Here is a 26354-nt window from a genome sequence, read left to right on the forward strand (position 1 = left end):
ATTCTTCTAGACTAAAGAGTGCATAATTCTGGAGATTTTAAAACAGGAAAATGTCAAAGTTTAATGGTACCAAATTGTATCCATCTTTGCACAAACACTTCCGGTTAAAATGTGAATTTAAATACCCTGTTCCTTTCCAGTCTTTTCCTTTTCACTCGTTAACTCAGCAATGGCGACAGGAGTAAGTTGTCTCATTCGACCTTATTGTAATCTTTTTCAATCTGCGATGAACTTTTCATTAAAGACACAAATCGTTAACAAATGTACATTTACATTGTGCAAAATGACACATTTAAATTTCTCTTGTTTATTTATATCGCCAGACATTGTACACATACAAGGACAACTTCAGAGCGTACAAAATATTAATTGCCTCGCAGTACAGTGGTACGAAAATCACTGTGTCGCCCAATTTTAAACTTGGCGAGACAAACAAGTCCAAAGACTTTCTTGAAAAGTTTCCACTTGGGAAGGTGTGATCTTAACTGCGATATTATGATGTAATATTTGGTTGTTTCTTGAAAGAGAGCTTTTGTAAATTGTATGTAGGTACCAGCTTTTGAAACATCTGATGGTACTTGTATTTTCGAAAGCAACGCCATTGCTAAATATGGTAAATAAAATATATTTTCTATCACCAACTCAAAAAATATATTCATCTAAAGTACTTTTGCTTTTAATCAGTATCCAATGGTCAGTTGAAGGGAAACAATGAGAAGGATTGTGCTTTGATCCAACAGTTTGTGAGTTTTGCTGATAACGAAATCCTCCCTAGTGCAGCAACATGGGTTTTTCCAACATATGGAATAATGCAGTACAACAAACAGGTGTGTTTTGTTGTGAGCAGCTCATTAGCATGCTAATTAATTGACAATTTTGGATTATTTAATCTAGGCAACTGAAAAAGCAATTGAAGAGATCAAGAAATGTTTAGGTTACCTAAATGGCCACCTGTTGACAAGAACATTCCTTGTTGGAGAGCGGATCACTTTAGCAGATATAACTGTTGCTTGCAATTTGCTCATGTTATATAAACAGGTAAAACTGGGTTTTTCTAGTTTACCATACCATTTGAAAAGTTTATCAGGATATCGCCACCATTTCAGGTATTAGAACCTGAATTTCGATCACCTTACGGTAATGTAAACAGATGGTTTACCACCTTGATCAATCAACCAGAATTCAGGAATATTATTGGAAGTATTGCTTTGTGCAAGAAAATGGCAAAGTTTGATGGTATATTTAATGAATTTGATTTATGTATAATATATGTATTTGCTTCTTCATATAACTATATTAGACAAATAAATTAGCCACAATGATTATATTAACTGAGTAGTGGCCTGATCTATGCACAATATTTGTGAAATGATGACTATTGCTCCTTATGAGTGGCTATGCCTGAGGAAAGATTTGTGCTTTTGACATGACAAAATTACAAATTTACAATAATTAAAGTATAATGGATAAATGTCTTTGGAATAGCTGCAAAATATGCTGAGTTGAATCCAAAGAAGCAAAAAGAAAGCAAGTCTAAAGAGAACAAACCAGTAAAACAAAAGAAAGAAACACCGAAGAAAGAGAAAAAGGTGGAGGAAGAAGAAGATGACCATCTTGTTCCTAAGGAACCAAAGAAGAATCCTTTTGCTGATCTTCCTCAAACGTAACCTCATAGAATTATTGATTGTTTTCATAATACAAATGCTTTATATGTAAGACATATGGGCTTGTTTTAGGAACTTTGACTTTGATGCTTTTAAGCGAGAGTATTCAAACAAGGACATTGCAACGGTGGCAATTCCATACTTTTGGCAGCACTTTGATAAAGAAAATTGTTCTATTTGGTTCTGTGAGTATAAATATCCAGAAGAACTGAAAAGAATATTCATGGCATGTAACCTTGTAAGTGGAATGTTGCAAAGAATAGATGGCTTACGCAAGATTGGCTTTGCATCTATGATCATATTTGGTGAAGACTACAATATTTCCATATCAGGAGTATGGTTGTTTAAAGGTCAAAAACTTGGATTTGACGTGAGTATTTGTATTTTTTGCAATTGATCACCCTTTCTTCTGACCTTTACACTTGGTTATCAATTTCTTTAGTTATCAGAGGATTTCCAAGTTGACTCACCATCATATGAATTTAGAAAGTTGAATCCAGATAATGAGGATGATCGTAAACTATTTAATGATTATTTACTTGGGGAAGGGGAGTTTGGTGGTAAGGTAGTTAACCAAGACAAGGTCTTTAAATGAAGCAAAGTAATAAGAATTGTAGTGAGGAGTTGATACTATAGGCATCAAGCATAAATAAAATTTATTATAAAATCCTTTCTATATTTTTATTTTTTTTATATTCAAATCCTGTAGTTGTGAAAGTATGCTAGACCTTTCTGTGATCAAACTTGCCTTCTTTTGTTTCAAAACAGAGATAACTCCTATCAGAAATAAAAAAAAACCAGTAATATGGCAATAATTTTTGATTGAGACTTAAGATCAGATACTACAATTCCTAAATGTAGTAACCTTGCAACTCCTCCATATTTTCGGCAGAACTCCACAGTTCAATTGCTTGTTGAACAGGTTGCCAACTCTTGTTTATTCCACCTATTTTTGCCTTCTGGCATTTGAACTCTTCTTGAGACTTACAATAAAATAGCAAAATTGTACTCAATATTCAACATATTATGGTGTGACATTTGAAGGATTTTGGTAATTGTAGTGTTTTTATCAGCAAGTTTTCAAAATGTAGTTTATCTGTTATATGCAAAAGCACTGGTATCAACTCTCAAGTCAACTAACCTGATATAACATGTTTATGTCAAATAACAGTTTCTTTATATTCTGTTGCCTTTCAACAATACCTCTACTGATCTGTGATTTTTCAATTAATAAATCATCGTACTTCTTTATAAGTTCATCCGACCTGGATATACAATTTATTTAGGTAAAGCTATTGTTTCAAAGTTTACAAAAAAATTAGTAAAGTAAATGGTTAAAAAAACATGTAAAAAAATTAATATCAAATAAACAGGAATCGAGAAGAATTTAAAGCAAAATCATTAAGTCATTATTTGCGTCAAGTTTAATGGATAAAGACGTAAATTTTACTCACATCATTTTCATCCACCGTTTTCTAAAGGAATGGTAGCATAAATGAACATAATGCGAGAGAAATTACTCAAATTAGAAAGATAAAAGTGGAAACATATAATAAGTCATGTAATCAATCCAAGATGAATGGATCAACCAACCCGATCAATCCATGGATCAATCTAAATTTAATTAGCTTTTTCAAAATGGCGGGGGCCAAAGAATGGAAGACACAGGACGATGATTCAATATTGGATGAATTCTGTAATATTTGTGCTACAGTAACAATAGGACTTGAGAGCCTTTGTGCCATTGAATGTGAACAAAAACTGGCGTGTAGCGTAACACCAGGTAGAGGTAGAATATATTTTACAATACCGCGAAAAAGATTGAGAGAAATTCAGCATCTGCGATCAGTCGAAAATCTTTTCGTAGTTGTAGAAGATATCGCAGATTTCAAATTATCCGTCCAAGAGAACGTGGAAATGATATTACAGCGACTATATCACCTCCCTGAACAACTAAACTTGAAGCCTGCTTTCGATATATGGAAGGAATACAAAGATCTCTGCACTGGGGGGAAAACAAAAGCACTTCAACATATTGAAATAAGTGCAAGTGAATCAAGTACAGGGGAAAATATAACGAATGAAGTAACCCTTCCACGATTTAGAGTCACTTGTACCCGAAACCATTCTAACTCAGATCTCAAGCATGCATTCACATCTATGCAAGCAGCAGCAAAATTTGGTGGTGGAATAAATGACACATATGGATGGACTGTGGATTTAGAGGACTACGACATTGACATTTTACTCAATATTGTCGACAATCATGTGGTAGTAGGTATATCCCTTACTGAAAAGAGTTTATTTAGAAGAAACATTGTGAATTTTGGGCCAACAACTCTAAAGTCAACGCTTGCTTACTGCATGGCATTAGCAGCAGAGATATGTGAAGGTAAAAGCTGTTGTAATTTATGCAAAAGTGTGTCTTCAATCAGTTAGGCCAAGTTTGAAGAGTATGACATGCTTCTGTTTTTAGGTGATGTGATCTGTGATCCATTATGTGGTGGTGGATCTATCCCAATTGAATGTGCCAAAGAATGGCCATGTTCTTTCAATATAGCTGGTGATAATTTTCATATGGCTCCAAAAAGAACCCAAGACAATGTAGATTTTGTGAACAAACAATGCTACAGTATGACAACGTATGAGAAACAAAATTCATAAATAAATTCATTTTCTCTAACATTGTTAACCACTAATCCCAAACTTAACCATAATCCCAGCCCATGAATCTATTTGCATGTTTTGATATGTAATCCTGGTCATAAATAGCTTCAGTGGTAAACTAAGATTGATGACTACTTACCATGCAACTAAATCAAGTAGCAAATGAGAGACATGAAAATGCAATAAGATGCCTTTTCCATTTCCATGATTACTTAAATAGCATTCTTAATCCTTTGGTACATTCTTGAATCTTTCAAAAGAAAATATAGACATCAAGAGAATTTTATGCTTATTATAGAAAACAGATTAAAGTGGACAATCTTCAATGGGATGCAACATGTCTACCACTAAAAACAGATGCAATTGATGTGTTCATTTCTGATCTACCATTTGGCAAGAAGAATGGCTCAATGAAAAAAAACTGGCAACTTTATCCTGACTTGTTGAAGGAAATGGCACGTGTGTGTCGTACAAAAACAGGACGAGCTGTTTTACTCACAAAAGACAAAAAAGCTATGGCTAGAGCATATGGCCAAAGTGTTAAATATTGGCGAAAGAAGTACACATATTGGATCAATATAGGTGGACTACAGGCTGCAATATATTTACTACAGAGAACATCAATTCCTATTCACTAACTTTTATGGTATAGTTAAATACAACCATGATATTTACACTGAAGACTATACTCTATTATTATATCCAATACTTGTTTTACATGTTCCTTTTTCACAATCTGAATGTGGCACATTCTTTATTTTTAATCAAAATCACAATCATCAAAACTATCTCCAAATCCACCAACTGCATGACCCAAACCAAATCCAAGAAGACCACCTGCAACAGCTCCACCAGCAGCACCAGCCAGTAGCCCCCTTCTTGATGATAAACCCCCGCGACTTTGGCCACCTCCCTGTCCAAATTAAATAAAAATTACTAAGTATATATAGCTTTAAGATAAATTTTAAGAAATATTATCCTTTAAAAACTATTCGAACCTGATATGCTTGTTGTTGCATTGGATAACCATATCCACCAACCTGTTGTGGGTAGCTTTGATAAGCTGGATACTGACCATAATACATTGGTGGTGGTTGAGGTGCCATTGGCTGACTATATGGGTTTGGTTGGCTGGGATATACAACATGATATGGTTGTGGCATGCCACCAGGATGAGCACCAAATGGTGGTGCTATGGGTGGAGAATATGTAGGAGCTGAATATGGTGGCACACCATAGGATTGGCTGCTTGGGTATGTGTTCATTGTTGTAACATATGTTATCGTCATTTGGCACATTTTGTTTAATTTTTGCACCCAATCTCTAAAAAATTATCATAATTTCTATAAATTATATATAAAACTAATCATTTGGTGTCAACAAGATAAATTACTTATTCACCTGGCATCTTGTTCGTTTTCTGCACGAAGACAGAAATTTTTTACTGATGAACGAATGTAAAACATACATTGGACTCTACCAGGAGACTTTTGCTGCAAGTCATACTCAACTTCGTTTCCATAATCTATTCTTTGACAGTTCTTTATGATGTTTAATGTACCATTACAGTGTTCGCTGCCTGGTTTATCGTAATACACAAGGTGTCCATCTTGATACAAAACAAAATATCGTTTCTTCCATTCACGTTTTAACACACCACCTACGAAATGACATTTCATTTTTCAAAAGAATCAAAACTTTAAACATTCAATTTTAAAGAGCTCGAAGACTCAAGTCAATAAAAGCGTACAGTCATACTCACTTAATTTCTCAAGAAATCCAGCTTTTACTGTAGCCATGAATTCAAGAATTTAGATACCTATTTAGATTTTATCATAAGTTAAATGCGTCATTCTCATATCAACAGGAATTGTCGCAATTAAAATTGTAAACAAAAAAATTCCGCTGAAGCTGCTTTCGTGCACTGATCTCTACTCATATTCTAATAACGGAGTAATATCAATTGCAGTGGTAGTGAGTGAATCATAACTTTTTATGACAAATAAAAATAACTAAGTGAAATATAAACTTTAAAATCTCTAAAAGATCATGAAAAACTAGTAATAGTAAGAATATTTTTTCAAATAAAAATATCAAAATTAAAAATCACCAACAGGACGAGTAATTACTACTTCTATCGCTGAACAATCGAGCAAATGTATGTTCTCACACTCCGAATGGTTTACGGACCTTGGACTTTTTTTCACCTCCTTACAACAGCTCCAAACTTGAGGAAGGCATAAGCTCCAGGATGACCCATTACCACACACACTTTTTGTTCTGCGCGTATTTGGATTTTTTGTAGATATGGATTTGCCTCTAAGGACCTACATCACATCAGCAAACGATGCCTTGTAAAGACATGTTGTTTTGAGAAAACGTAAACAACCTTCTAAAGTGTAATAAAGTTAACAACACATTCCTGTGTATTATACCTTCAGTTTATTGCCATCTTAAAACTTTCTTTGAAGCATAATTCAATACAAACATACTGTTTACTGGACTATGAATGCTGAGATAAAAGTAATGATTAATACTATATTCTTCAGTCTTATTCTTCAATATCAGTTGAAATCACAACAATCATTAACATCCACCTCCACCTCCATCACCACCCCCACCTCCATCACCACCTCCAAATCCACCAAATGCTCGACCCAATCCAAATCCAAAAAGACCACCTGTAGCACCAGCTAGTAGCCCCCTTCTTGATGATAAGCCCCCACGCCTTTGGTTGCCTCTCTGTCGAAATTAAAAAAAGTAATCTAATGGAAGCTTTAATACAAATTTTAAGAAATACCACTGTTTAAAAACTATTCTAACCTGATATGCTTGTTGTTGCACCAGATAACCATGTTGAGGGTAAATTTGATAAGCTGGATACTGACCATAATACATTGGTGGTGGTTGAGGTCCCATTGGCTGACTATATGAATTTGTTTGGCTGGGATATACAACATAATATGGTTGAGGCATGCCACCAGGATGAGCACCAAATGGTGTTGCTATGGGTGGGGAATATGTAGGAGCTGAATATGGTGGCACACCATAGGATTGGCTGCTTGGGTATGTGTTCATTGTTGTAACATATGTTACCGTCATTTGGCACATTTTATTTAATTTTTGCACCCAATCTCTAAAAAATGATCATAATTTCTATAAATTATATATAAAACTAATCATTTGGTGTCAACAAGAAAATTTACTTATTCACCTGGCATCTTGTTCGTTTTCTGCACGAAGACAGAAATTTTTTACTGATGAACGAATGTAAAACATACATTGGACTCTACCAGGAGACTTTTGCTGCAAGTCATACTCAACTTCGTTTCCATAATCTATTCTTTGACAGTTCTTTATGATGTTTATTGTACCATTACAGTGTTCGCTGCCTGGTTTATCGTAATACACAAGGTGTCCATCTTGATACAAAACAAAATATCGTTTCTTCCATTCACGTTTTAACACACCACCTACGAAATGACATTTCATTTTTCAAAAGAATCAAAACTTTAAACATTCAATTTTAAAGAGCTCGAAGGCTCAAGTCAATAAAATCATAAAGTCATGCTCACTTAATTTCTCAAGAAATCCAGCTTTTACTGTAGCCATGAATTCAAGAGTTTATCAAGATCTTGTCATAAGTCAAATGCGTCATATTTTCATGTCGACAGGAATTGCCATAGAATCGTCGCAATTAAAAATTGTAAAGACGTTGTCGTGATGACAAATTTAAAAATTGTTTTAAAACAAGCAAATACCATGGTGAATAATGGTCAAAATAACAACGTAATAGTTCTTAAAAGAACTGTTTAACTTTTTCCTAACATTAGCAGAACTATTACGTTATCATTTTGACCATTCATCACGGTATTTGGTCTTCTAAAACAATTTTTAAAATTGTAAATAAAAAATTCCGCTGAAGCGTCTTCCGTCCGTGCACTTATCTCCCCACACATGATATGGAGTGAGTGAAATCACAACTTTTAATGATACACAACTAAGTAAAATATGAATTTTACGATTCCCCAAAAAAGACTCTGTTACATTAATATGACATAAGAAATTAAGAATACTTTCTCAAATAAAAATGTCAAGACTCAAAAATAAAAATCACTCACAGGGAATACTTCTGCTGAACTATCGACTGAACACATGCCCTGAAACTTCGAAAGGTTTACAGTTCTTGGACTTTTTTTTCGCCAGCTTATAACAGCTCCAGCCTTGGCGGAGAGTTTAATTTTCCTGATGGCCCAAAGCAGCATTACCACACGCTAGTTGTTTTGTACGCATATTGATTTCTAGTCTGCATCTCTGCTTATGTTCGCCACTTCTTTACGTCAAACGTTAAAATGAACAATAAACTTTTATGCGAGCATAAACTTTTATTCAATCCTGGTAAAACCAAGTTTATGATAATTGTACGAGACAATTACAACAAAGTGTAAAAATTAAACCAATTATCCTTTTTTGTCGAAGGAAATCTGTGCGCATCGATCTTCTGCTCGTAATCTTGGCAAAGTCCTGACTTAGTACTATCTTACGATAAACATGCACATAGAACGTGTCACAAAGTTGTTAGCATATGTATGTCAAAACTATGCCAAATTTACATATTAAAGGTTGTTTTGATGAAGATACTTTAAAATTGATCATATAGAAGCACTGTCATAGATAAAAAAAATTACAAATAGTCCAACACTTTGCAGCAAGAATAACCAGCGCACATAAACATGACCACATAACTCCTCATTAAAAAATCTTTGATGGCTTCCTGGGAAAGAACATTAACAATAAAGGGACTTATTAAATATTAATTCCTTAATGAAATGGCTCCAACAACCAACATATATCATCAGTAAGAAAGTTTCCACCCGTTTGTGAATAACGTCAATTCCACCAGTTTGTAAATTCTGGCCAGAGAAGATTTAAATTTTGAGGAACAAAATTATACAATGAACTTGATGATAAATTTAAATACATAAGTAGTTTTGCCCTTTTCAAGAAACAACTAAAGCAGAACATGCTTTTGAATAGTTTATAAGTTCGTATATAATGTATTTAAATATCTTATTTTATCCATGTAAATATAGTATAGTTATAGCTTCAAAATTCCATTTTTACTTACAAACTTTAAATAGATCTGATACTCTCATTTTAGGGAAATCTCAACAGATTAATAATAACAAAAATAATACAGTTAACAAAACATAAATCACTAAATAAACCAGGATTTGCCTCCATGGAGTATTGTATATCAGCAAACAATACGGTGTAGAGTCAATTAGTAATGAAACCCAAGTATTATAACCTTCAGTTTATGTCCATCTTAAAACATTCTATTATGGAAGGCATAATTCAATACAAACATGCTATTTACTAACTATTATAGCTAAGCTAAAATTAATGATTAATAGCATTCAATTTCAATCAAAATCACAACAATCGTTAAAATCCACCTCCACTTCAATCTCCACAATCACCCCCATCACAATCACCCCCATCACAATCACCCCCATCACAATCACCCCCATCTCCATCAAAGAATCCACCAAAGAAACCACCAAAGAAACCACCCGTATGACCTGTGTCAAGCCCGCTTCTTGACCATGAACCCCTACGACTTGAATGTGTAATTGGCATTTGGGGTATTTCATTAAGTTTCTGCACCCAGTCTCTAAAAAATTATCATAATTTCTGTAAATTATATATTATAACTAATCACTTGGTGTCAACAAGAAAATTTACTTCTTCACCTGGCATCTTGTTCGTTTTCGGCACGAAGACAGAACTTTTTTACTGATGAACGAATGTAAAACATACATTGGACTCTACCAGGAGACTTATGCTGTAGATTTTTCTTCATCTCATTTCCATAATCTATTCTTTGACGATTTTTTACGTTGAAAGCAACATCACAATATTCACTGTCCGGTTTGTCGCAATACAAAAGGAGTCCATCTTGACACAAAATAAAATATCGTTTCTTCCATTCACGTTTTAACACACCACCTATAAAATGACGTTTTAAAAAACTCGAATACTCGGTCAATGAAATAATACAGTCCTACTCACTTAGTTCCTCAAGAAATCCAGCTTTAACGACTTCCATGTTTCAAGAACTCATATTTCGTAAAATTCAATTTTGTCCAGTTTAGCGACACCTGTATGTTGAACCATAGAGGCTTGACACCGGATACCAGAGGCCAATTTCCGGTGACCATGAAGACTATGGGTATAAGGGCATACACTGTATAACAGTGAATAGTGGGAACATGGAAAATGCCAATTAAAAACAACACTTTTTCAGCAAAACGCCGTTTCAATCTTTAACGAACGAAAACGAAAAATCGTAGAAGTCACAAAGTGAATATGGTTTATGGTTATGGTTATGGTTATGGTTGTGGTTATGGTTATGGTTATGGTTTATGGTTAAGGTTATGGTTATGGTTATGGTTATGGTTGTGGTTATGGTTATAGTTATGGTTATGGTTATGGTTATGGTTATGGTTGTGGTTATGGTTATGGTTATGGTTATGGTTATGGTTATGGTTATGGTTATGGTTATGGTTATGGTTATGGTTATGGTTATGGTTATGGTTATGGTTATGGTTATGGTTATGGTCATGGTCATGGTTATGGTTATGGTTATGGTTATGGTTATGGTTATGGTTATGGTTATGGTTATGGTTATGGTTATGGTTATGGTTATGGTTATGGTTATGGTTATGGTTATGGTTATGGTTATGGTTTGGGCTATGGTTATGGTTATGGTTATGGTTATGGTTATGGTTATGGTTATGGTTATGGTCATGGTTATGGTTTGGGCTATGGTTATGGTTATGGTTATGGTTATGGTTATGGTTATGGTTATGGTTATGGTTATGGTTATGGTCATGGTTATGGTTTGGGCTATGGTTATGGTTATGGTTATGGTTATGGTTATGGTTATGGTTATGGTTATGGTTATGGTTATGGTTATGGTTATGGTCATGGTTATGGTTATGGTTATGGTTATGGTTATGGGGTAATGGTTAAGGTTATGGTTATAGTTAGGTTTGTGTTTAGGATTAGGGTCAGGGCCGTCAGGCTTTTAAAAGTTGAATTTAAATCCAAGCTACTAAGTTATTGTTGAACTACTGACATAAGGTCAGCGTTGTCTGCTACATTGCAGTGGACCCCTTGAAACTATTATCTGGTTAAAACATCATGTTATTCTTGGTACAGAAAGGCTCTGAGGTATCTTCTGTGTGTTGTTAAATTAGTTTATAGAGGTAAACGCTCTTCATTTGCTCTTTTATTAGAGATATTGATCTTTAAGTTGAATGTAAAATGCCGGGAATTTTTGTCACGAGGTTAATGCTTTTTTTTTCTTGGTTGGTGTATTAACTTTCAAACATAGGTCGTTTTCTGTAGTCAGTGTTGTAACTTGTAAGTAATGCATTTTGCTGATGACCATTTCCCAGTCATTGTTTTGTCTTGTTTGCCGGCGGGAGCGTGTGGAGAGAAGGCATGGGGAGGGGCGGTGATGTTCTGTTTAGTGTGGTTAGTTTTGTTCATTGGTTTTTCTTGTTTCGTTGTTGTTCGTTTGTGTTCAGTAATGAAAAATGAAATTCATCGCACAATTCAATTGGAGTTGCAGGCTTACAGTCGAATACTATTGAACACTAACCAAGAAACACTCAGAGTTGATGAAGAGTTGTGGATCCTGTGGGTAATACTCGCAGTGTATCATCGTTTACAAATGTATTGATCTCTACGGTCCATACAATGATGCATGGCCGATAATATCAGAGCATGAATCAAAATTTTTTATGACAATTTAAAACAACTAAGCAATTTATAAACTTTACGATCTTCAAAAAAGACGCTGAAAAACTAATATGAAATAAGAATATTTTTTTAAAATTATTATTCTCTTTATTTCCTTTGCAAATCTTAATTCATTCCTTGGTGGAAATCTTAATTCAATACAAACATACTGTTTACTGAACTATGAATGCTAAACTAAAATTAATGATTAATTTTATATTCAAAGTATACATTTCACAAATACATCAGTCTTATTCTTCAATTTTAATCAAAATCACAATCATTAACATCCACCTCCATCCCCACATCCACCTCCATATCCACATCCACCTCCATCTCCATATCCACCAGAAAATCCACCAAAGAAACCTCCCGTATGACCTGTAACACGCCCGCTTCTTGACGATGAACCCCTATGACTTGAATGTGTAAATGGAATTTGCGGTATTTCATTAAGTTTCTGCACCCATTCTCTAAAAAATGATCATAATTTCTGTAAATTATATATTATAACTAATCACTTGGTGTCAACAAGAAAATTTACTTATTCACCTGGCTTCTTCTTCGTTTTCGGCACGAAGGCAGAAATTCTTTACTAATGAACGAATGTAAAACATACATTGGACTCTACCAGGAGACTTATGCTGTAGATTTTTCTTTATCTCATTTCCATAATCTATTCTTTCACGGCTTTGTACGTTGCAAGCAACATCACAATATTCACTGTCTGGTTTGTCGCAATACAAAAGGAGTCCATCTTGACACAAAATAAAATATCGTTTCTTCCATTCACGTACTAACCCACCACCTACGAAATGACATTTCAAAAGAATCAAAACTTTAAACATTCAATTTTAAAGAGCTCGAATACTCAAGTCAAAAAAATCATACAGTCCTACTCACTTAATTTCTCAAGAAATCCAGCTTTAACGACATTCATGTTTCAAGAGCTTAAATGTTTATGAAGATCTACTGCTTGTCTAGTCTCAACTCTCGATTTATATGCGTCATATTCTCAACTACTTTGTTAAAATATCAACAGGAACAATCACATTAAAACTTCTTAAAGAAAATTGCGCTGAAGCTGTTTAAACTGTTTCCCGTGCTCTGAACAATAGAAGCCCATTTCGTATCACTAAATATAACATTCTTTGATGATTTTTACATCATCCCGACTTTTCGACATTTTCTCAACAAGCTCTTCGATGTTTTGGCAAAATAATGCGTTATGAACGTAATGGATTAAATTGTAAATTTTTTAAAAGTTAGTTTTTCTTCACTAAGCCTTCGTCTATTGCCTAGTATCTTATGACGTCAAGGCATTAGAGCATAGCGACGATCTCAGCCGTCCTAATCCAGATAATCAAAGGTAAATGAAAATGTATTGAGAGAATCGTCAGGGAAGGCGCTAGAACATTAATTGGAGGGAGGGGAGTGTTTATTCATATATTCAGTTGTGTCTCACTGACTTCTTTAGAAAACCAAATCACTTTCAAAAGAAATCGCTCGCCCACAACTGAATATACATTCCCCACAAATAGCGTTTCAGCGCCGTCCCTGAGTATCGTTACATATTTTTAGATGTAGATAAACCAGGTTATTGGTTAAATTAATAACTAATTTACCTACTTAGAATTCCCATATCAAAATTCATTAGTGGTAGTATGACTTCGCATGATGTCTTTAATTGTAGCATTAGTATATCAACAAACAATCCCGAATTTTGAGCTTGATATAATAAAAATCACCACAAAGTATTACAAAAACACAACCTTGCCTTCGCTACAGAACGCCTGAAAACACTCTGATATTGCTGACTAAAACATTTCGGCAATCATAGTATTACAAGTATAATATCACTATGGTAGCGAGGTCAATTAGTGGTAAGTGAAAAGTTCCTGGACTTCCTTGGGACTTCTTTGTAAACCTCCTTCGGCTATAGAGAAAATTTGATAACTAATTAACTTCACTACCATGCTATTATTTATAACGTAAGTCCTTTTCTGTAGTCAGTGTTGTAAAGTAACGCATTTTGCCGAGACCCAGTCAATATTACGTCTTTTTTGCCGATGATGTTTCTTTATTAATTTGGTGAGTTTGGTTTTGTTTCTTTGTTGTTCGTTTGTGTCCAGTAATGAAAAATGAAATTCATCGCACAATTCAGTTGGAGTTGCAGGCTTACAGTCGAATACTATTGAACACTAACCAAGAAACACTCAGAGTTGATGAAGAGTTGTGGATCCTGTGGGTAATACTTCCAGTGTATCATCGTTTACAAATGTACTGATTTCTACGGTCCATACAATGGTGCATGGCTGATAATATCAGAGCATGAATCAAAACTTTTTATGACAATTTAAAACAACTAAGCAATTTATACACTTTACGATCTTTAAAAAAGACGCTGAAAAAACTAATATGAAATAAGAATATTTTTTTAAAATTATTGTTCTCTTTATTTTCTTTGAAAATCTTAATTCATTCCTTGGCGGAAATTTTAATTCAATACAAACATATTGTTTTCTGAACTATGAATGCTAAACTAAAATTAATGATTAATTTTATATTCAAAGTATACATTTCACAAATACATCAGTCTTATTCTTCAATTTCAATCAAAATCACAACAATCATTAACATCCACCTCCATCCCCACCTCCACATCCACCTCCATCCCCACATCCACCTCCACCTCCATATCCACCAGAGAATCCACCAAATAATCCACCAAAGAAACCACCCGCATGACCTGTATGAAACCCACTTCTTGACGATGAACCCCTACGCTTCGAAAATGTAATTGGCATTTGGGGTATTTTATTAAGTTCCTGCACCCATTCTCTAAAAAATGATCATAATTTCTGTAAATTATATATTATAACTGATCACTTGGTGTCAACAAGAAAATTTACTTATTCACCTGGCTTCTTCTTCGTTTTCGGCACGAAGGCAGAAATTCTTTACTGATGAACGAATGTAAAACATACATTGGACTCTATCAGGAGACTTATGCTGTAGATTTTTCTTTATCTCATTTCCATAATCTATTCTTTTACGGCTTTTACGTTGAAAGCAACCTTACAATGTTCACTGCCTGGTTTATCGTAATACACAAGGTGTCCATCTTGATACAAAACAAAATATCGTTTCTTCCATTCACGTTTTAACCCACCACCTATGAAATGACATTTCACTTTTCAAAAGAATCAAAGCTTTAAACATTCAATTTCAAAGAACTTAGAACTCGAATTAGTCGAATACTTAAGTCAAAAAAATCATACAGTCATACTCACTTAATTTCTCAAGAAATCCAGCTTTAACGACGTTCATGTTTCAAGAACCTAAATGTTTATGAAGATCTACTGCTTGTCTAGTCTCAACTCTCAATTTATATGCGTCATATTCTCAACTACTTTGTTAAAATATCAACAGGAACAATCACATTAAAACTTCTTAAAGAAAATTGCGCTGAAGCTGTTTAAACTGTTTCCCGTGCTCTGAACAATAGAAGCCCATTTCGTATCACTAAATATAACATTCTTTGATGATTTTTACATCCCGACTTTTCGACATTTTCTCAACAAGCTCTTCGATGTTTTGGCAAAATAATGCGTTATGAACGTAATGGATTAAATTGTAAATTTTTTAAAAGTTAGTTTTTCTTCACTAAGCCTTCGTCTATTGCCTAGTATCTTATGACGTCAAGGCATTAGAGCATAGCGACGATCTCAGCCGTCCTAATCCAGATAATCAAAGGTAAATGAAAATATTTTGAGAGAATCGTCAGGGAAGGCGCTAGAACATTCATTGGAGGGAGGGGAGTGTTTATTCATATATTCAGTTGTGTCCTACTGACTTCTTTAGAAAACCAAATCACTTTCAAAAGAAATCGCTCGCCCACAACTGAATATACATTCCCCCCCACAAATAGCGTTTCAGCGCCGTCCCTGAGTATCGTTACATATTTTTAGATGTAGATCAACCAGGTTATTGGTTAAATTAATAACTAATTTACCTAGTTAGAAATCCCCTATTAAAATTCATTAGTGGTAGTATGACTTTGCATGACGTCTTTAAACGTAGCATTAGTATATCAACAAACAATCCCGAATTTTGAGCTTCATATAATAAAAATCACCACAAAGTATTACAAAAACACAACCTTGCCTTCGCTAAAGAACGCCTGAAAACACTCTGATATTGCTGACTAAAACATTTCGGCAATCATAGTATTACAAGTATAATATCACTATGGTAGCGAGGTCAATTAGTGGTAAGTGAAAAGTTCCTGGACTTCCTTGGGACTTCTTTGTAAACCTCCTTCGGCTATAGAGAAAATTTGATAACTAATTAACTTCACTACCATGCTATTATTTATAACGTAAGTCCTTTTCTGTAGTCAGTGTTGTAAAGTAACGCATTTTGCCGAGACCCAGTCAATATTACGTCTTTTTTGCCGATGATGTTTCTTTATTAATTTGGTGAGTTTGGTTTTGTTTCTTTGTTGTTCGTTTGTGTCCAGTAATGAAAAATGAAATTCATCGCACAATTCAGTTGGAGTTGCAGGCTTACAGTCGAATACTATTGAACACTAACCAAGAAACACTCAGAGTTGTTGAAGAGTTGTGGATCCTTTGGGTAATACTTGCAGTGTATCATCGTTTACAAATGTACTGATTTCTACGGTCCATACAATGATGCATGGCTGATAATATCAGAGCATGAATCAAAACTTTTTATGACAATTTAAAACAACTAAGCAATTTATACACTTTACGATCTTTAAAAAAGACGCTGAAAAAACTAATATGAAATAAGAATATTTTTTTAAAATTATTGTTCTCTTTATTTTCTTTGAAAATCTTAATTCATTCCTTGGCGGAAATTTTAATTCAATACAAACATATTGTTTTCTGAACTATGAATGCTAAACTAAAATTAATGATTAATTTTATATTCAAAGTATACATTTCACAAATACATCAGTCTTATTCTTCAATTTCAATCAAAATCACAACAATCATTAACATCCACCTCCATCCCCACCTCCACATCCACCTCCATCCCCACATCCACCTCCACCTCCATATCCACCAGAGAATCCACCAAATAATCCACCAAAGAAACCACCCGCATGACCTGTATGAAACCCACTTCTTGACGATGAACCCCTACGCTTCGAAAATGTAATTGGCATTTGGGGTATTTTATTAAGTTCCTGCACCCATTCTCTAAAAAATGATCATAATTTCTGTAAATTATATATTTTAACTGATCACTTGGTGTCAACAAGAAAATTTACTTATTCACCTGGCTTCTTCTTCGTTTTCGGCACGAAGGCAGAAATTCTTTACTGATGAACGAATGTAAAACATACATTGGACTCTATCAGGAGACTTATGCTGTAGATTTTTCTTTATCTCATTTCCATAATCTATTCTTTTACGGCTTTTTACGTTGAAAGCAACCTTACAATGTTCACTGCCTGGTTTATCGTAATACACAAGGTGTCCATCTTGATACAAAACAAAATATCGTTTCTTCCATTCACGTTTTAACCCACCACCTACGAAATGACATTTCACTTTTCAAAAGAATCAAAGCTTTAAACATTCAATTTCAAAGAACTTAGAACTCGAATTAGTCGAATACTTAAGTCAAAAAATCATACAGTCATACTCACTTAATTTCTCAAGAAATCCAGCTTTAACGACGTTCATGTTTCAAGAACCTAAATGTTTATGAAGATCTACTGCTTGTCTAGTCTCAACTCTCAATTTATATGCGTCATATTCTCAACTCAATGCGAACAATCACAATGCGAACAATCACATTAAAATTTCAATGCGAACAAACTCAATGCGAACAATCACATTAAAATTTCTTAAAGAAAATTGCGCTGAAGCTGTTTAAACTGTTTCCCGTGCTCTGAACAATAGGAGCCCATTTCGTATCACTAAATATAATATTCTTTGATGATTTTTACATCATCCCGACTTTTCGACGTTTTCTCAACAAGCTCTTTGATGTTTTGGCAAAATAATGGGTTATGAACGTAATGGATTAAATTGTAAATTATTTAAAAGTTAGTTTTTCTTCACTAAGCATTCGTCTATTGCCTAGTATCTTATGACGTCTAGGCATTAGAGCATAGCGACGATCTCAGCCTTCTAATCCAGATAATCAAAGGTAAAGGAAAATATATTTAGAGAATCGTCAGGGAAGGCGCTAGAACATTCATTGGAGGGAGAGGAGTGTTTATTCATATATCCAGTTGTGTCTCACTGACTTCTTTAGAAAACCAAATCACTTTCAAAAGAAATCTCTCGTCCACAACTGAATATACACTCCCCAAATAGCGTTTCAGCGCCGTCTCTGAGTATCGTTACATATTTTTAGATGTAGATGAACCAGGTTATTGGTTAAATTAATAACTAATTTATCTATTAGGATTCCCCTATTAAAATTCATTAGTGGTAGTATGACTTTGCACGACGTCTTTAGTCGTAAGATTAGTATATCAACAAACAATCCCGAATTTTGAGCTTGATATAATAAAAATCACCACAAAGTATTACAAAAACACAACCTTGCCTTGCTAAAGAACGCCTGAAAACACTCTGACATTGTTGACAGTGTTTGAAGCACTGACTAAAACATTTCGGCAATCATAGTATTACAAGTAGTATCACTATGGTAACGAGGTTAATTATTGGTAAGTAAAATGTTCCTGGACTTCCTTGGGACTTCTTTGTAAGCCTCCTTCGGCTATAGAGAAAATTTGATAACTAATTAACTTCCCTACCATGCTATTATTTATAACGTAAGTCCTTTTCTGTAGTCAGGGTTGTTAAGTAACGCCTTTTGCCGAGACCCAGTCAATATTGCGTCTTTTTTGCTGGTGTTGTTTCTTTATTAATCTGGTGAGTTTGGTTTTGTTTCTTTGTTGTTCGTTTGTGTTCAGTAATAAAAAATGAAATTCATCGCACAATTCAATTGGAGTTGCAGGGTTACTGTTGAATACTATTGAACACTAACCAAGAAACACTCAGAGTCGATGAAGAGTTGTGGATCCTTTGGGTAATACTTGCAGTGTATCATCGTTTACAAATGGATTGATTTCTACGGTCCATACAATGGTGCATGGCTGATAATATCAGAGCATGAATCAAAACTTTTTATGACAATTTAAAACAACTAAGCAATTTATAAACTTTACGATCTTTAAAAAAGACGCTGAAAAACTAATATGAAATAAGAATATTTTTTTAAAATTATTATTCTCTTTATTTCCTTTGCAAATCTTAATTCATTCCTTGGTGGAAATCTTTATTCAATACAAACATACTGTTTACTGAACTATGAATGCTAAACTAAAATTAATGATTAATTTTATATTCAAAGTATATATTTCACAAATATATCAGTCTTATTCTTTAATTTTAATCAAAGTCACAACAATCATTAACATCCACCTCCATCCCCACCTCCACATCCACCTCCACCTCCATCCCCACATCCACCTCCATATCCACCAGAGAATCCACCAAAGAAACCACCCGCATGACCTGTATGAAACCCGCTTCTTGACGATGAACCACTATAATATGAGTATGTAATTGCCATTTGTGGTATTTTATTAAGTTCCTGCACCCAGTCTCTAAAAAATGATCATAATTTCTGTAAATTATATATTTTAACTGATCACTTGGTGTCAACAAGAAAATTTACTTATTCACCTGGCTTCTTCTTCGTTTTCGGCACGAAGGCAGAAATTCTTTACTGATGAACGAATGTAAAACATACATTGGACTCTACCAGGAGACTTATGCTGTAGATTTTTCTTTATCTCATTTCCATAATCTATTCTTTCACGGCTTTTTACGTTGAAAGCAAAATTACAATATTCACTGCCTGGTTTATCGTAATACACAAGGTGTCCATCTTGATACAAAACAAAATATCGTTTCTTCCATTCACGTTTTAACCCACCACCTACGAAATGACATTTCACTTTTCAAAAGAATCAAAACTTTAAACATTCAATTTCAAAGAACTTAGAACTCGAATTAGTCGAATACTCAAGTCTAAAAAATCATACAGTCTTACTCACTTAATTTCTCAAGATATCCAGCTTTAACTTCAATCATGTTTCTAGAGCTTAAATGTTTATGATGATCTACTGCTTGTCTAGTCTCAACTCTCAATTTATATGCGTCATATTCTCAAATACTTTGTTAAAATATCAACAGGAACAATCACATTAAAACTTCTTAAAGAAAATTGCGCTGAAGCTGTTTAAACTGTTTCCCGTGCTCTGAACAATAGGAGTCTATTTCGTATCACTAAATATAATATTCTTCGATGATTTTTACATCATTCCGACTTTTCGACATTTTTTCAACAAGCTCTTTGATGTTTTGGCAAAATAATGGGTTATGAACGTAATGGATTACATTGTAATTTATTTAAAAGTTTTCAGTTGTGTCTCACTTACTTCTTTAGAAAACCAAATCACTTTCAAAAGAAATCGCTTGCCCACAACCGAATATACATTCCCCCCGCCCACAAATATCGTTTCAGCGCCGTCCCTGAGTATCGTTACATATTTTTAGATGTAGATCAACCAGGTTATTGGTTAAATTAATAACTAATTTACCTATTTAGAATTCCCCTATTAAAATTCATTAGTGGTAGTATGACTTTGCATGATGTCTTTAATCGTAGCATTAGTATATCAACAAACAATCCCGAATTTTGAGCTTGATATAATAAAAATCACCACAAAGTATTACAAAAACACAACCTTGCCTTCGCTAAAGAACGCCTGAAAATGCTCTGATATTGCTGACTATAATATTTCGGCAATCATAGTATTACAAGTAGTATCACTATGGTAGCGAGGTCAATTAGTGGTAAGTAAAATGTTCCTGGACTTCCTTGGGACTTCTTTGTAAACCTCCTTCAGCTATAGAGAAAATTTGATAACTAATTAACTACACTACCATGTTATTATTTATAACGTAAGTCCTTTTCTGTAGTCAGTGTTGTAAAGTAACGCATTTTGCCGAGACCCAGTCAATATTACGTCTTTTTTGCCGATGATGTTTCTTTATTAATCTGGTGAGTTTGGTTTTGTTTCTTTGTTGCTCCTTGTGACGAAAAATGACATTAATCGCTCAATTCGATTGGAGTTGCAGAGTTACAGTCGATTACAGACAGAAAAAAACACTCAGAATTGTGGAAGAATTTTGGATAGTGCGAGAAATACTTGCAGAGCAATGTGTGCATCATTGTTTTCAAATGTACAAATCTCCATAAGAACCGGTAGACCTTACAATGATGAATTGTTAACAACAGCTGTGAGTAAAACTTTTTATGACAATTAAAAATAACAATGTAAGAATATAAACTTGACGATCTCCGAAAAGATTTTGAAAAGCTATAACGAGATAAAAATAATTTTCGAAATAAAAATGTTCAAAATAAGAATCTGCAACATAACGAAGAGCTTAACTGCTATTATCGTCGAACGATCAACCAATGGTATGCCTTGACACACCGAAAGGTTTACAACCACGATCAACCAATGGTATGCCTTGACACACCGAAAGGTTTACAACCCTTGGACTTTTTTTTCAACTGCTTACAACAACTCCAGCCTTGATAAAGAGTATAAACTCCCGGATGACCCATAACCACACAAGTGCGGGTCTTCATTGAAACACGCGGGATGAGCATTTGACATTTTGTACAGCGGACTTCTTCTAACTGCTTTGTCAAGAGGCGAACGCATTCTAAAAGACCTTAAATGAAAATGAAAGAAAAATTTAGTACAGGGTGTTTGTCACAGGGAAATAATCCCTTATTGGCGAATTCATAGCAAAGAATACTTCAATTACAGTTTCATACCTTTTGATTTTATGTCTGCATCCCTGCCTATCTTCTCTACTTCTTCCTTTTCTTTTCTCGCTCGTTGAAAAACGTCAATAAAATTAGCGAAACGCAAATCAATAAGGAGGTCTGGCTTTTCTTCAATGGACCATTGTACATCAGCGAAAGATGCCTCGTCTAAACACTTTGATTCGAGGATGAGTGAACGAGCTTCTGAAATGTCCGAGTCACTTTTCGCACTCCAATGCACGATAATTTTCAGTTTCTCACTATTTTTTATCAAACCTTTCTTACTACCGTACCTCAGTAAGGCGCGGACAAACCTCACATCTACTATACTGCGTCTAAACATTTTTAATAGCACAAGACTCTTCCAACGAACCGCAAAGGCTTCAACAGCTAAAGATACCAGGTCATGAGCACCCAAATAATTTCCGTTTTCTATAGTTTTAAATATCTCGATACCATAAAATAACCTTTCATTAGCTTCACCCGTGTACAAATACTTCAAAAGCATTTCAACGTTGCTTGAACTCGCTGGCAGCTCTACATTAATTAAATTCATTGTCGTTTCTTGATAAACTCCAGCGAAAAGTGCTTCAAAATATTCGCTTCTAACGCGAAGGTACTCTGAATGACAATAAAAGATTTTGCTACCGAAAGCTAAGACTTTATCAGACCACTCTGGTCTATTAAAATGTTTTAAAGCTTCCTCACCATGCAAGATCTGCAGTTCTTGAGAATTTGAAGGGAACAAAATGGACTTATTGTTCTGTAGATGAACACTCAAGCCCAAAGAGTTGATTTTACTTATAATTGAATCTAAGTTGGTCTTAAGACTTTCAACGGTATCGCTCATAGTTGGTAGCCCGCCTTCCGCCATGTCTCTACTGGAGTTAAATGCGAGCAGTGCATGAATGAAAAGTTAGTAACTTAAAAAAACGTCAAAACCAAAAAATCAATTGAACGGAACACAAACGCATTTGAATCCATTCAAAAAATGAAAAAGAAAACCATTGTAGTTCGTTCCCCTTGAATTGACAAAAACAGAAGACCTTCATTAGGCCCATCAGGGATTCTATTGTGTATGCACAAAACACATAATTTGCACTTTTATAAAGCACTAAAAGGTTGATCAAAAAGCCAGGAGTCTGTCGCTAAAATATCGTATATCAATGTCCATAGAATAGTCATTTTCAAACATATGACAAAAGTGGTTATATTTTGATAGATTGTCCCACATAACGGCGATTTTGAGCGATTTTCGAAACAATGAGAAAAATTGCTAACTTTATCCTGGCTTTGTGTAATGGTTTTAGCTACTATCCCTTGATCTTTAACAAGCCAATCTTTACGAACACATTTTTTTCAAACTGTTAACACAAATCAAAAGTTTTATTTGAAGAGAATAATATAAAATTTGTCTCTCAGATCAAACACAAAGATAGCTAAAGCAAATCAATAAACTAATTCCCCTTCAGCATGTTCAATAAAATATTTTGGTTGATAAAAAGTTTCCCTAAGCTTTATATAATCAAGCTCCAGACAAAAGGGTCCATCAATTCGATCCATTATGGATATTCCAACTGTTTTAAAACAATGGAATTTTGGCTGTCTATCTTGCAAATAACCAGCAGTTGTGAAAAGAAACTTTGTGAATGGGATCTGCAAATATAGATTATCTAATTACTAGAATGGAATGAGAGAAAGAAGAGTTGATAAAGAAGATATTTTCTTTGCATTTGTTGAAAAAATTAATAATCACACACCTCTAGAGCAAATTTTCCCCTAAGTCCCTGGCTAATATAACAAAACATCTTAATCGACTTACTGTGATTTCCTCCCAAAAGGGACCACCTTTAGTGTAAACAAAAGCTTGGTACATATCATCTGTATTAAAACCTGGTGGTTGCAAGCTAACCACATAAGTTCTCCCATCTCCACGTAACCGAAGTTGCAACACATCATAAGATGTCACATCAGTGTTCATAATTATCCCCCAACGATTCTAGAGCATAAAAACAAGCGAAAGTATAAGATAACAGCATATCAACATAAACCATACGCTTATCCTATATCACATGCTGACCTTTTTTGGTTTAGTGCGAATTGTACAAAACCCACTATGTTTTGTGACTTTATCAGGGGAGCTCTGTGGAGAGATAACCACAACACATTGCATGGCCATTTTCGGAGCGTTTCAGTTCTACCGTGGATTTACCACCAATGACTCCATCGGATATACATGTCCAACTATCAAAAAAAGTACCGTCTTTAAAGTCACAGACCATAAGTTCGCATAATGAAGCAGCTTTTTGGCAAAATTTTGCCGCTAAAATTCGTTTAGAAATCATACAAAGTTTTTGTTTAGGTAGATTGTGAGCCATTATTTCTTGTAGACAAGTCAGCGGATTGAACAGAATGAAGCACACACGATGATTGGTGAGCAGCAAATGGTGACCTATCTCAATTAGCACATCTTCTTGCTAGAAATGTTGGGTTGGTGTTCTCTCTGCTCGAGAATTATTTACCGCCTGTACATTACAAAAAAAATATCAAACAAAATTGTAAATCTTGTACCTATTTCATTTATATCAAATCTGCCAGATTACCGTCAATTTTACCCTATCCATTTAAATGTTCCAAAGAAACGAAAGGAAAGCAGACCCAACTATTCGAGCGAAGTCTCATGCCACCTTATCCGTACATATTCGAGAAAGATTTACGCAAGCAATAAAGCAACTTGTAGAAAGTATACTGAAAGAAACTTTGGTGAATGGGTAAGTGTTTAATGCTAAGCAAAGTCCAAAACTAAAATGTTGCAACTTGCCAGTTTTTGGATTCATGGATGGTTAACATTATCATACTGGCATCGCGGGTGAGAGGTTTTTGCATTTAATGAGGACACGAGGAGAGTAGAAGACAGCATTGAAATTTCTTTTCTTTTAGTACAAGGCCATTCTTTTCAAAATTCAACAGGGGGTAGGATCACATGTATTGAACTAAGCATATCATCTTTATTACAATATAGAGAGAGAACAAAATATTCACTGTACCAAATATCTTATGTTTTGGAAGAATCCTTGCTTCACCATTTCTTGGGTATTTAGTTGTCATGGGACAATATGTTGGTGCATTAATTCTTTTTGTTGCAGCAGGTTTAACTGATCTGGTATGGTAAATGACCTCATTCCTTAAAAATAAGATTTCTTTCCTACCTTAACTATTAAATTATTGTCTTATTTCTAGCTTGATGGCCTTATTGCTCGACAGTTCCCTAGTCAAATGTCATATTTTGGAAGTGTCCTGGATCCTATTGCAGATAAGATTCTTGTCGGAGTATTGACTGTTTCATTGTGCATTACTTCTCTTTTGCCAGGTTTCTTTATGAAATTTTTGTCCCTGCTTTTGTGGACACATTGATAACTACAATGTTTTTTCATTTAGTTTCATTAGCTGTTATTATTCTTGGCAGAGATATTGCATTAATAATTGCATCTTTTGCTGTGCGATTGATTTCCTTGCCACAACCAGTATGTATATTATCAGTTTGTAAAGTTAGTTTCAAATCAATGCTAATTTGATAATTATCAATTTTAAGCGAAATGTTTCACGCTTTTTCGACTTTCAACTTCCTACAGTTCAAGTGACACCATCAACTTTTGGAAAAGTAAGATTTGAGCCAGACTGAGTACAAATGGATTACAGATAAAAAGTCTTTCACTTTTGTTTAGGTAAATACAGTTTTGCAATTAGGACTCATTTCATTGTCACTAGCTGCACCTGTGTTCAACTTCACTGAAAATTCATGTTTAACTGCATTGCAGTAAGTTGACAAGCTTTTGATCATATGATCACTGGATGAAGAAGGTGAAATCAATCTGTTTATCTGCCTAGGTACACTGTGGCAATCACTACAATTCTTTCTGGGCTTGACTATTTCATCACACAACGAGGCTTCCATATTTTGAAAAAAGAATAATTAAGATTCATAGAAAGAAGAATATAATAAAATAAATCATATAAGGAACTGTACAGAGGCTTTGGCTGAAAACAAAATGGTCTATTTGAAACATTACTTATGTACCTTTCTGAAAAGCCAGGAAAACATTGTCTATGATTCTTCATTACTTAGACGATCTATGTACCATTCTCTGATTTCCAATTTTATTTTATTTTTACCATGAACAGGGGTGACCAGATTCATGCCATTTTAACTGCAACAATTTTGTACTCATCTAGTTAGATTTATGGCATCCTTTTTCTCCATATCAAATCTTCTGCAAAGATTATAAATATTAACATGCTTTTTTTTGA

General features: G+C 34.4%; 12 protein-coding genes across 14 annotated transcripts; 3 read left to right on the top strand and 9 right to left on the bottom strand.

The window, feature by feature from the left end:
* Positions 1-127: 127 nt before the first annotated feature.
* Positions 128-2331, top strand: LOC124443340 (elongation factor 1-gamma-A-like). The gene is made up of 9 exons (XM_046993840.1): positions 128-181; positions 324-473; positions 550-613; positions 685-827; positions 895-1038; positions 1107-1236; positions 1486-1663; positions 1737-2034; positions 2107-2331. The coding sequence occupies exons 1-9, from the start codon at positions 170-172 to the stop codon at positions 2257-2259; spliced, it is 1272 nt and encodes a 423-aa protein (XP_046849796.1). The 5' UTR covers positions 128-169; the 3' UTR covers positions 2260-2331.
* Positions 2276-3178, bottom strand: LOC124443347. The gene is made up of 4 exons (XM_046993849.1): positions 3119-3178; positions 2806-2929; positions 2530-2647; positions 2276-2441 (listed from the first exon to the last, which is right to left on the bottom strand). The coding sequence occupies exons 1-4, from the start codon at positions 3127-3129 to the stop codon at positions 2338-2340; spliced, it is 357 nt and encodes a 118-aa protein (XP_046849805.1). The 5' UTR covers positions 3130-3178; the 3' UTR covers positions 2276-2337.
* A 124-nt stretch (positions 3179-3302) lies between these two features.
* On the top strand, positions 3303-5048 carry LOC124441775 (THUMP domain-containing protein 3-like). Its single transcript, XM_046992242.1, has 3 exons — positions 3303-4056; positions 4141-4306; positions 4630-5048. Exons 1-3 carry the CDS (start codon positions 3303-3305, stop codon positions 4967-4969), a joined length of 1260 nt encoding a protein of 419 aa, XP_046848198.1. The 3' UTR covers positions 4970-5048.
* LOC124443342 (pleckstrin homology domain-containing family B member 2-like) lies at positions 4911-6276 on the bottom strand. The gene is made up of 4 exons (XM_046993843.1): positions 6094-6276; positions 5733-5991; positions 5330-5654; positions 4911-5244 (listed from the first exon to the last, which is right to left on the bottom strand). The coding sequence occupies exons 1-4, from the start codon at positions 6128-6130 to the stop codon at positions 5092-5094; spliced, it is 774 nt and encodes a 257-aa protein (XP_046849799.1). The 5' UTR covers positions 6131-6276; the 3' UTR covers positions 4911-5091.
* Positions 6277-6917: 641 nt separating this feature from the next.
* LOC124441776 (pleckstrin homology domain-containing family B member 2-like) lies at positions 6918-8003 on the bottom strand. Its single transcript, XM_046992243.1, has 4 exons — positions 7907-8003; positions 7546-7804; positions 7155-7467; positions 6918-7073 (listed from the first exon to the last, which is right to left on the bottom strand). Exons 1-4 carry the CDS (start codon positions 7941-7943, stop codon positions 6918-6920), a joined length of 765 nt encoding a protein of 254 aa, XP_046848199.1. The 5' UTR covers positions 7944-8003.
* Positions 8004-9365: 1362 nt separating this feature from the next.
* LOC124443344 (arf-GAP with dual PH domain-containing protein 2-like) lies at positions 9366-13279 on the bottom strand. 2 transcript variants are annotated; one of them, XM_046993845.1, is made up of 3 exons: positions 13047-13279; positions 10088-10343; positions 9366-10008 (listed from the first exon to the last, which is right to left on the bottom strand). In XM_046993845.1, exons 1-3 carry the CDS (start codon positions 13081-13083, stop codon positions 9798-9800), a joined length of 504 nt encoding a protein of 167 aa, XP_046849801.1. In that variant the 5' UTR covers positions 13084-13279; the 3' UTR covers positions 9366-9797. The 2 variants fall into 2 exon arrangements, with proteins under 2 accessions (XP_046849801.1, XP_046849802.1); XM_046993846.1 differs by lacking the exon at positions 13047-13279 and adding an exon at positions 10407-10572.
* Positions 13280-14575: 1296 nt separating this feature from the next.
* Positions 14576-15186, bottom strand: LOC124443348 (H/ACA ribonucleoprotein complex subunit 1-like). The gene is made up of 3 exons (XM_046993850.1): positions 15064-15186; positions 14824-14984; positions 14576-14780 (listed from the first exon to the last, which is right to left on the bottom strand). The coding sequence occupies exons 1-3, from the start codon at positions 15126-15128 to the stop codon at positions 14755-14757; spliced, it is 252 nt and encodes an 83-aa protein (XP_046849806.1). The 5' UTR covers positions 15129-15186; the 3' UTR covers positions 14576-14754.
* A 1779-nt stretch (positions 15187-16965) lies between these two features.
* On the bottom strand, positions 16966-17932 carry LOC124443346 (arf-GAP with dual PH domain-containing protein 2-like). The gene is made up of 4 exons (XM_046993848.1): positions 17827-17932; positions 17454-17709; positions 17214-17374; positions 16966-17170 (listed from the first exon to the last, which is right to left on the bottom strand). Exons 1-4 carry the CDS (start codon positions 17861-17863, stop codon positions 17145-17147), a joined length of 480 nt encoding a protein of 159 aa, XP_046849804.1. The 5' UTR covers positions 17864-17932; the 3' UTR covers positions 16966-17144.
* A 1474-nt stretch (positions 17933-19406) lies between these two features.
* Positions 19407-20468, bottom strand: LOC124443345 (cold shock protein 2-like). Its single transcript, XM_046993847.1, has 3 exons — positions 20257-20468; positions 19883-20138; positions 19407-19803 (listed from the first exon to the last, which is right to left on the bottom strand). Exons 1-3 carry the CDS (start codon positions 20291-20293, stop codon positions 19608-19610), a joined length of 489 nt encoding a protein of 162 aa, XP_046849803.1. The 5' UTR covers positions 20294-20468; the 3' UTR covers positions 19407-19607.
* A 969-nt stretch (positions 20469-21437) lies between these two features.
* On the bottom strand, positions 21438-22973 carry LOC124441778. The gene is made up of 2 exons (XM_046992244.1): positions 22056-22973; positions 21438-21949 (listed from the first exon to the last, which is right to left on the bottom strand). The coding sequence occupies exons 1-2, from the start codon at positions 22918-22920 to the stop codon at positions 21726-21728; spliced, it is 1089 nt and encodes a 362-aa protein (XP_046848200.1). The 5' UTR covers positions 22921-22973; the 3' UTR covers positions 21438-21725.
* Positions 22974-23413: 440 nt separating this feature from the next.
* LOC124443343 (complex I intermediate-associated protein 30, mitochondrial-like) lies at positions 23414-24424 on the bottom strand. The gene is given in 4 exon segments (XM_046993844.1): positions 23414-23702; positions 23869-24045; positions 24127-24181; positions 24183-24424. Coding segments are annotated over 4 exon segments (681 nt in total). The 3' UTR covers positions 23414-23495.
* A 105-nt stretch (positions 24425-24529) lies between these two features.
* LOC124443341 (probable cardiolipin synthase (CMP-forming)) lies at positions 24530-26225 on the top strand. 2 transcript variants are annotated; one of them, XM_046993841.1, is made up of 7 exons: positions 24530-24817; positions 25069-25209; positions 25287-25416; positions 25485-25570; positions 25639-25707; positions 25772-25863; positions 25935-26225. In XM_046993841.1, the coding sequence occupies exons 1-7, from the start codon at positions 24530-24532 to the stop codon at positions 26017-26019; spliced, it is 891 nt and encodes a 296-aa protein (XP_046849797.1). In that variant the 3' UTR covers positions 26020-26225. The 2 variants fall into 2 exon arrangements, with proteins under 2 accessions (XP_046849797.1, XP_046849798.1); XM_046993842.1 differs by lacking the exon at positions 25772-25863 and having other exon boundaries at positions 25639-25771; positions 25935-26035.
* The last annotated feature ends 129 nt before the right edge of the window (positions 26226-26354 follow it).

The sequence above is a fragment of the Xenia sp. Carnegie-2017 genome, unplaced genomic scaffold (assembly GCF_021976095.1).
Source record: "Xenia sp. Carnegie-2017 unplaced genomic scaffold, XeniaSp_v1 HiC_scaffold_20, whole genome shotgun sequence".
NCBI classification, from domain to species: domain Eukaryota; kingdom Metazoa; phylum Cnidaria; class Anthozoa; order Malacalcyonacea; family Xeniidae; genus Xenia; species Xenia sp. Carnegie-2017.

Excerpts from the sequence above, each read along its gene's own strand:
- LOC124441775 (XM_046992242.1), top strand. The coding sequence starts at position 3,303 with ATGGCGGGGGCCAAAGAATGGAAGACACAGGACGATGATTCAATATTG. Across the intron at positions 4,057-4,140 it reads AGCAGCAGAGATATGTGAAG|GTGATGTGATCTGTGATCCA; the intron begins GTAAAAGCTGTT and ends TTCTGTTTTTAG. Across the intron at positions 4,307-4,629 it reads CAATGCTACAGTATGACAAC|AAAACAGATTAAAGTGGACA; the intron begins GTATGAGAAACA and ends TGCTTATTATAG.
- LOC124443342 (XM_046993843.1), bottom strand. The coding sequence starts at position 6,130 with ATGGCTACAGTAAAAGCTGGATTTCTTGAGAAATTAA. Across the intron at positions 5,992-6,093 it reads TGGATTTCTTGAGAAATTAA|GTGGTGTGTTAAAACGTGAA; the intron begins GTGAGTATGACT and ends GTCATTTCGTAG. Across the intron at positions 5,655-5,732 it reads GAAAACGAACAAGATGCCAG|AGATTGGGTGCAAAAATTAA; the intron begins GTGAATAAGTAA and ends ATAATTTTTTAG.
- LOC124443348 (XM_046993850.1), bottom strand. The coding sequence starts at position 15,128 with ATGTTTTACATTCGTTCATCAGTAAAGAATTTCTGCCTTCGTGCCGAA. Across the intron at positions 14,985-15,063 it reads GAAAACGAAGAAGAAGCCAG|AGAATGGGTGCAGGAACTTA; the intron begins GTGAATAAGTAA and ends ATCATTTTTTAG. Across the intron at positions 14,781-14,823 it reads ATATGGAGGTGGAGGTGGAT|TTAATGATTGTTGTGATTTT; the intron begins GTGGGGATGGAG and ends TGGAGGTGGATG.
- LOC124443340 (XM_046993840.1), top strand. Across the intron at positions 614-684 it reads CAACGCCATTGCTAAATATG|TATCCAATGGTCAGTTGAAG; the intron begins GTAAATAAAATA and ends GCTTTTAATCAG. Across the intron at positions 1,664-1,736 it reads TTTGCTGATCTTCCTCAAAC|GAACTTTGACTTTGATGCTT; the intron begins GTAACCTCATAG and ends GGCTTGTTTTAG.
- LOC124441776 (XM_046992243.1), bottom strand. The coding sequence starts at position 7,943 with ATGGCTACAGTAAAAGCTGGATTTCTTGAGAAATTAA. Across the intron at positions 7,805-7,906 it reads TGGATTTCTTGAGAAATTAA|GTGGTGTGTTAAAACGTGAA; the intron begins GTGAGCATGACT and ends GTCATTTCGTAG. Across the intron at positions 7,074-7,154 it reads TGCAACAACAAGCATATCAG|AGAGGCAACCAAAGGCGTGG; the intron begins GTTAGAATAGTT and ends TAATTTCGACAG.
- LOC124443347 (XM_046993849.1), bottom strand. Across the intron at positions 2,648-2,805 it reads ACATAAACATGTTATATCAG|TCTCAAGAAGAGTTCAAATG; the intron begins GTTAGTTGACTT and ends TTTTATTGTAAG. Across the intron at positions 2,442-2,529 it reads AAATATGGAGGAGTTGCAAG|GAGTTATCTCTGTTTTGAAA; the intron begins GTTACTACATTT and ends TATTTCTGATAG.
- LOC124441778 (XM_046992244.1), bottom strand. The coding sequence starts at position 22,920 with ATGGCGGAAGGCGGGCTACCAACTATGAGCGATACCGTTGAAAGTCTT. Across the intron at positions 21,950-22,055 it reads TGCAGACATAAAATCAAAAG|GTCTTTTAGAATGCGTTCGC; the intron begins GTATGAAACTGT and ends TTTTCATTTAAG.
- LOC124443345 (XM_046993847.1), bottom strand. The coding sequence starts at position 20,293 with ATGATTGAAGTTAAAGCTGGATATCTTGAGAAATTAA. Across the intron at positions 20,139-20,256 it reads TGGATATCTTGAGAAATTAA|GTGGTGGGTTAAAACGTGAA; the intron begins GTGAGTAAGACT and ends GTCATTTCGTAG. Across the intron at positions 19,804-19,882 it reads GAAAACGAAGAAGAAGCCAG|AGACTGGGTGCAGGAACTTA; the intron begins GTGAATAAGTAA and ends ATCATTTTTTAG.
- LOC124443344 (XM_046993845.1), bottom strand. The coding sequence starts at position 13,083 with ATGAATGTCGTTAAAGCTGGATTTCTTGAGAAATTAA. Across the intron at positions 10,344-13,046 it reads TGGATTTCTTGAGAAATTAA|GTGGTGTGTTAAAACGTGAA; the intron begins GTGAGTAGGACT and ends GTCATTTTATAG. Across the intron at positions 10,009-10,087 it reads GAAAACGAACAAGATGCCAG|AGACTGGGTGCAGAAACTTA; the intron begins GTGAAGAAGTAA and ends ATAATTTTTTAG.
- LOC124443346 (XM_046993848.1), bottom strand. The coding sequence starts at position 17,863 with ATGAACGTCGTTAAAGCTGGATTTCTTGAGAAATTAA. Across the intron at positions 17,710-17,826 it reads TGGATTTCTTGAGAAATTAA|GTGGTGGGTTAAAACGTGAA; the intron begins GTGAGTATGACT and ends GTCATTTCGTAG. Across the intron at positions 17,171-17,213 it reads ATATGGAGGTGGAGGTGGAT|TTAATGATTGTTGTGATTTT; the intron begins GTGGGGATGGAG and ends TGGAGGTGGATG.
- LOC124443341 (XM_046993841.1), top strand. The coding sequence starts at position 24,530 with ATGTTGGGTTGGTGTTCTCTCTGCTCGAGAATTATTTACCGCCTGTAC. Across the intron at positions 25,417-25,484 it reads CATTACTTCTCTTTTGCCAG|TTTCATTAGCTGTTATTATT; the intron begins GTTTCTTTATGA and ends TTTTTCATTTAG. Across the intron at positions 25,571-25,638 it reads TGATTTCCTTGCCACAACCA|CGAAATGTTTCACGCTTTTT; the intron begins GTATGTATATTA and ends ATCAATTTTAAG.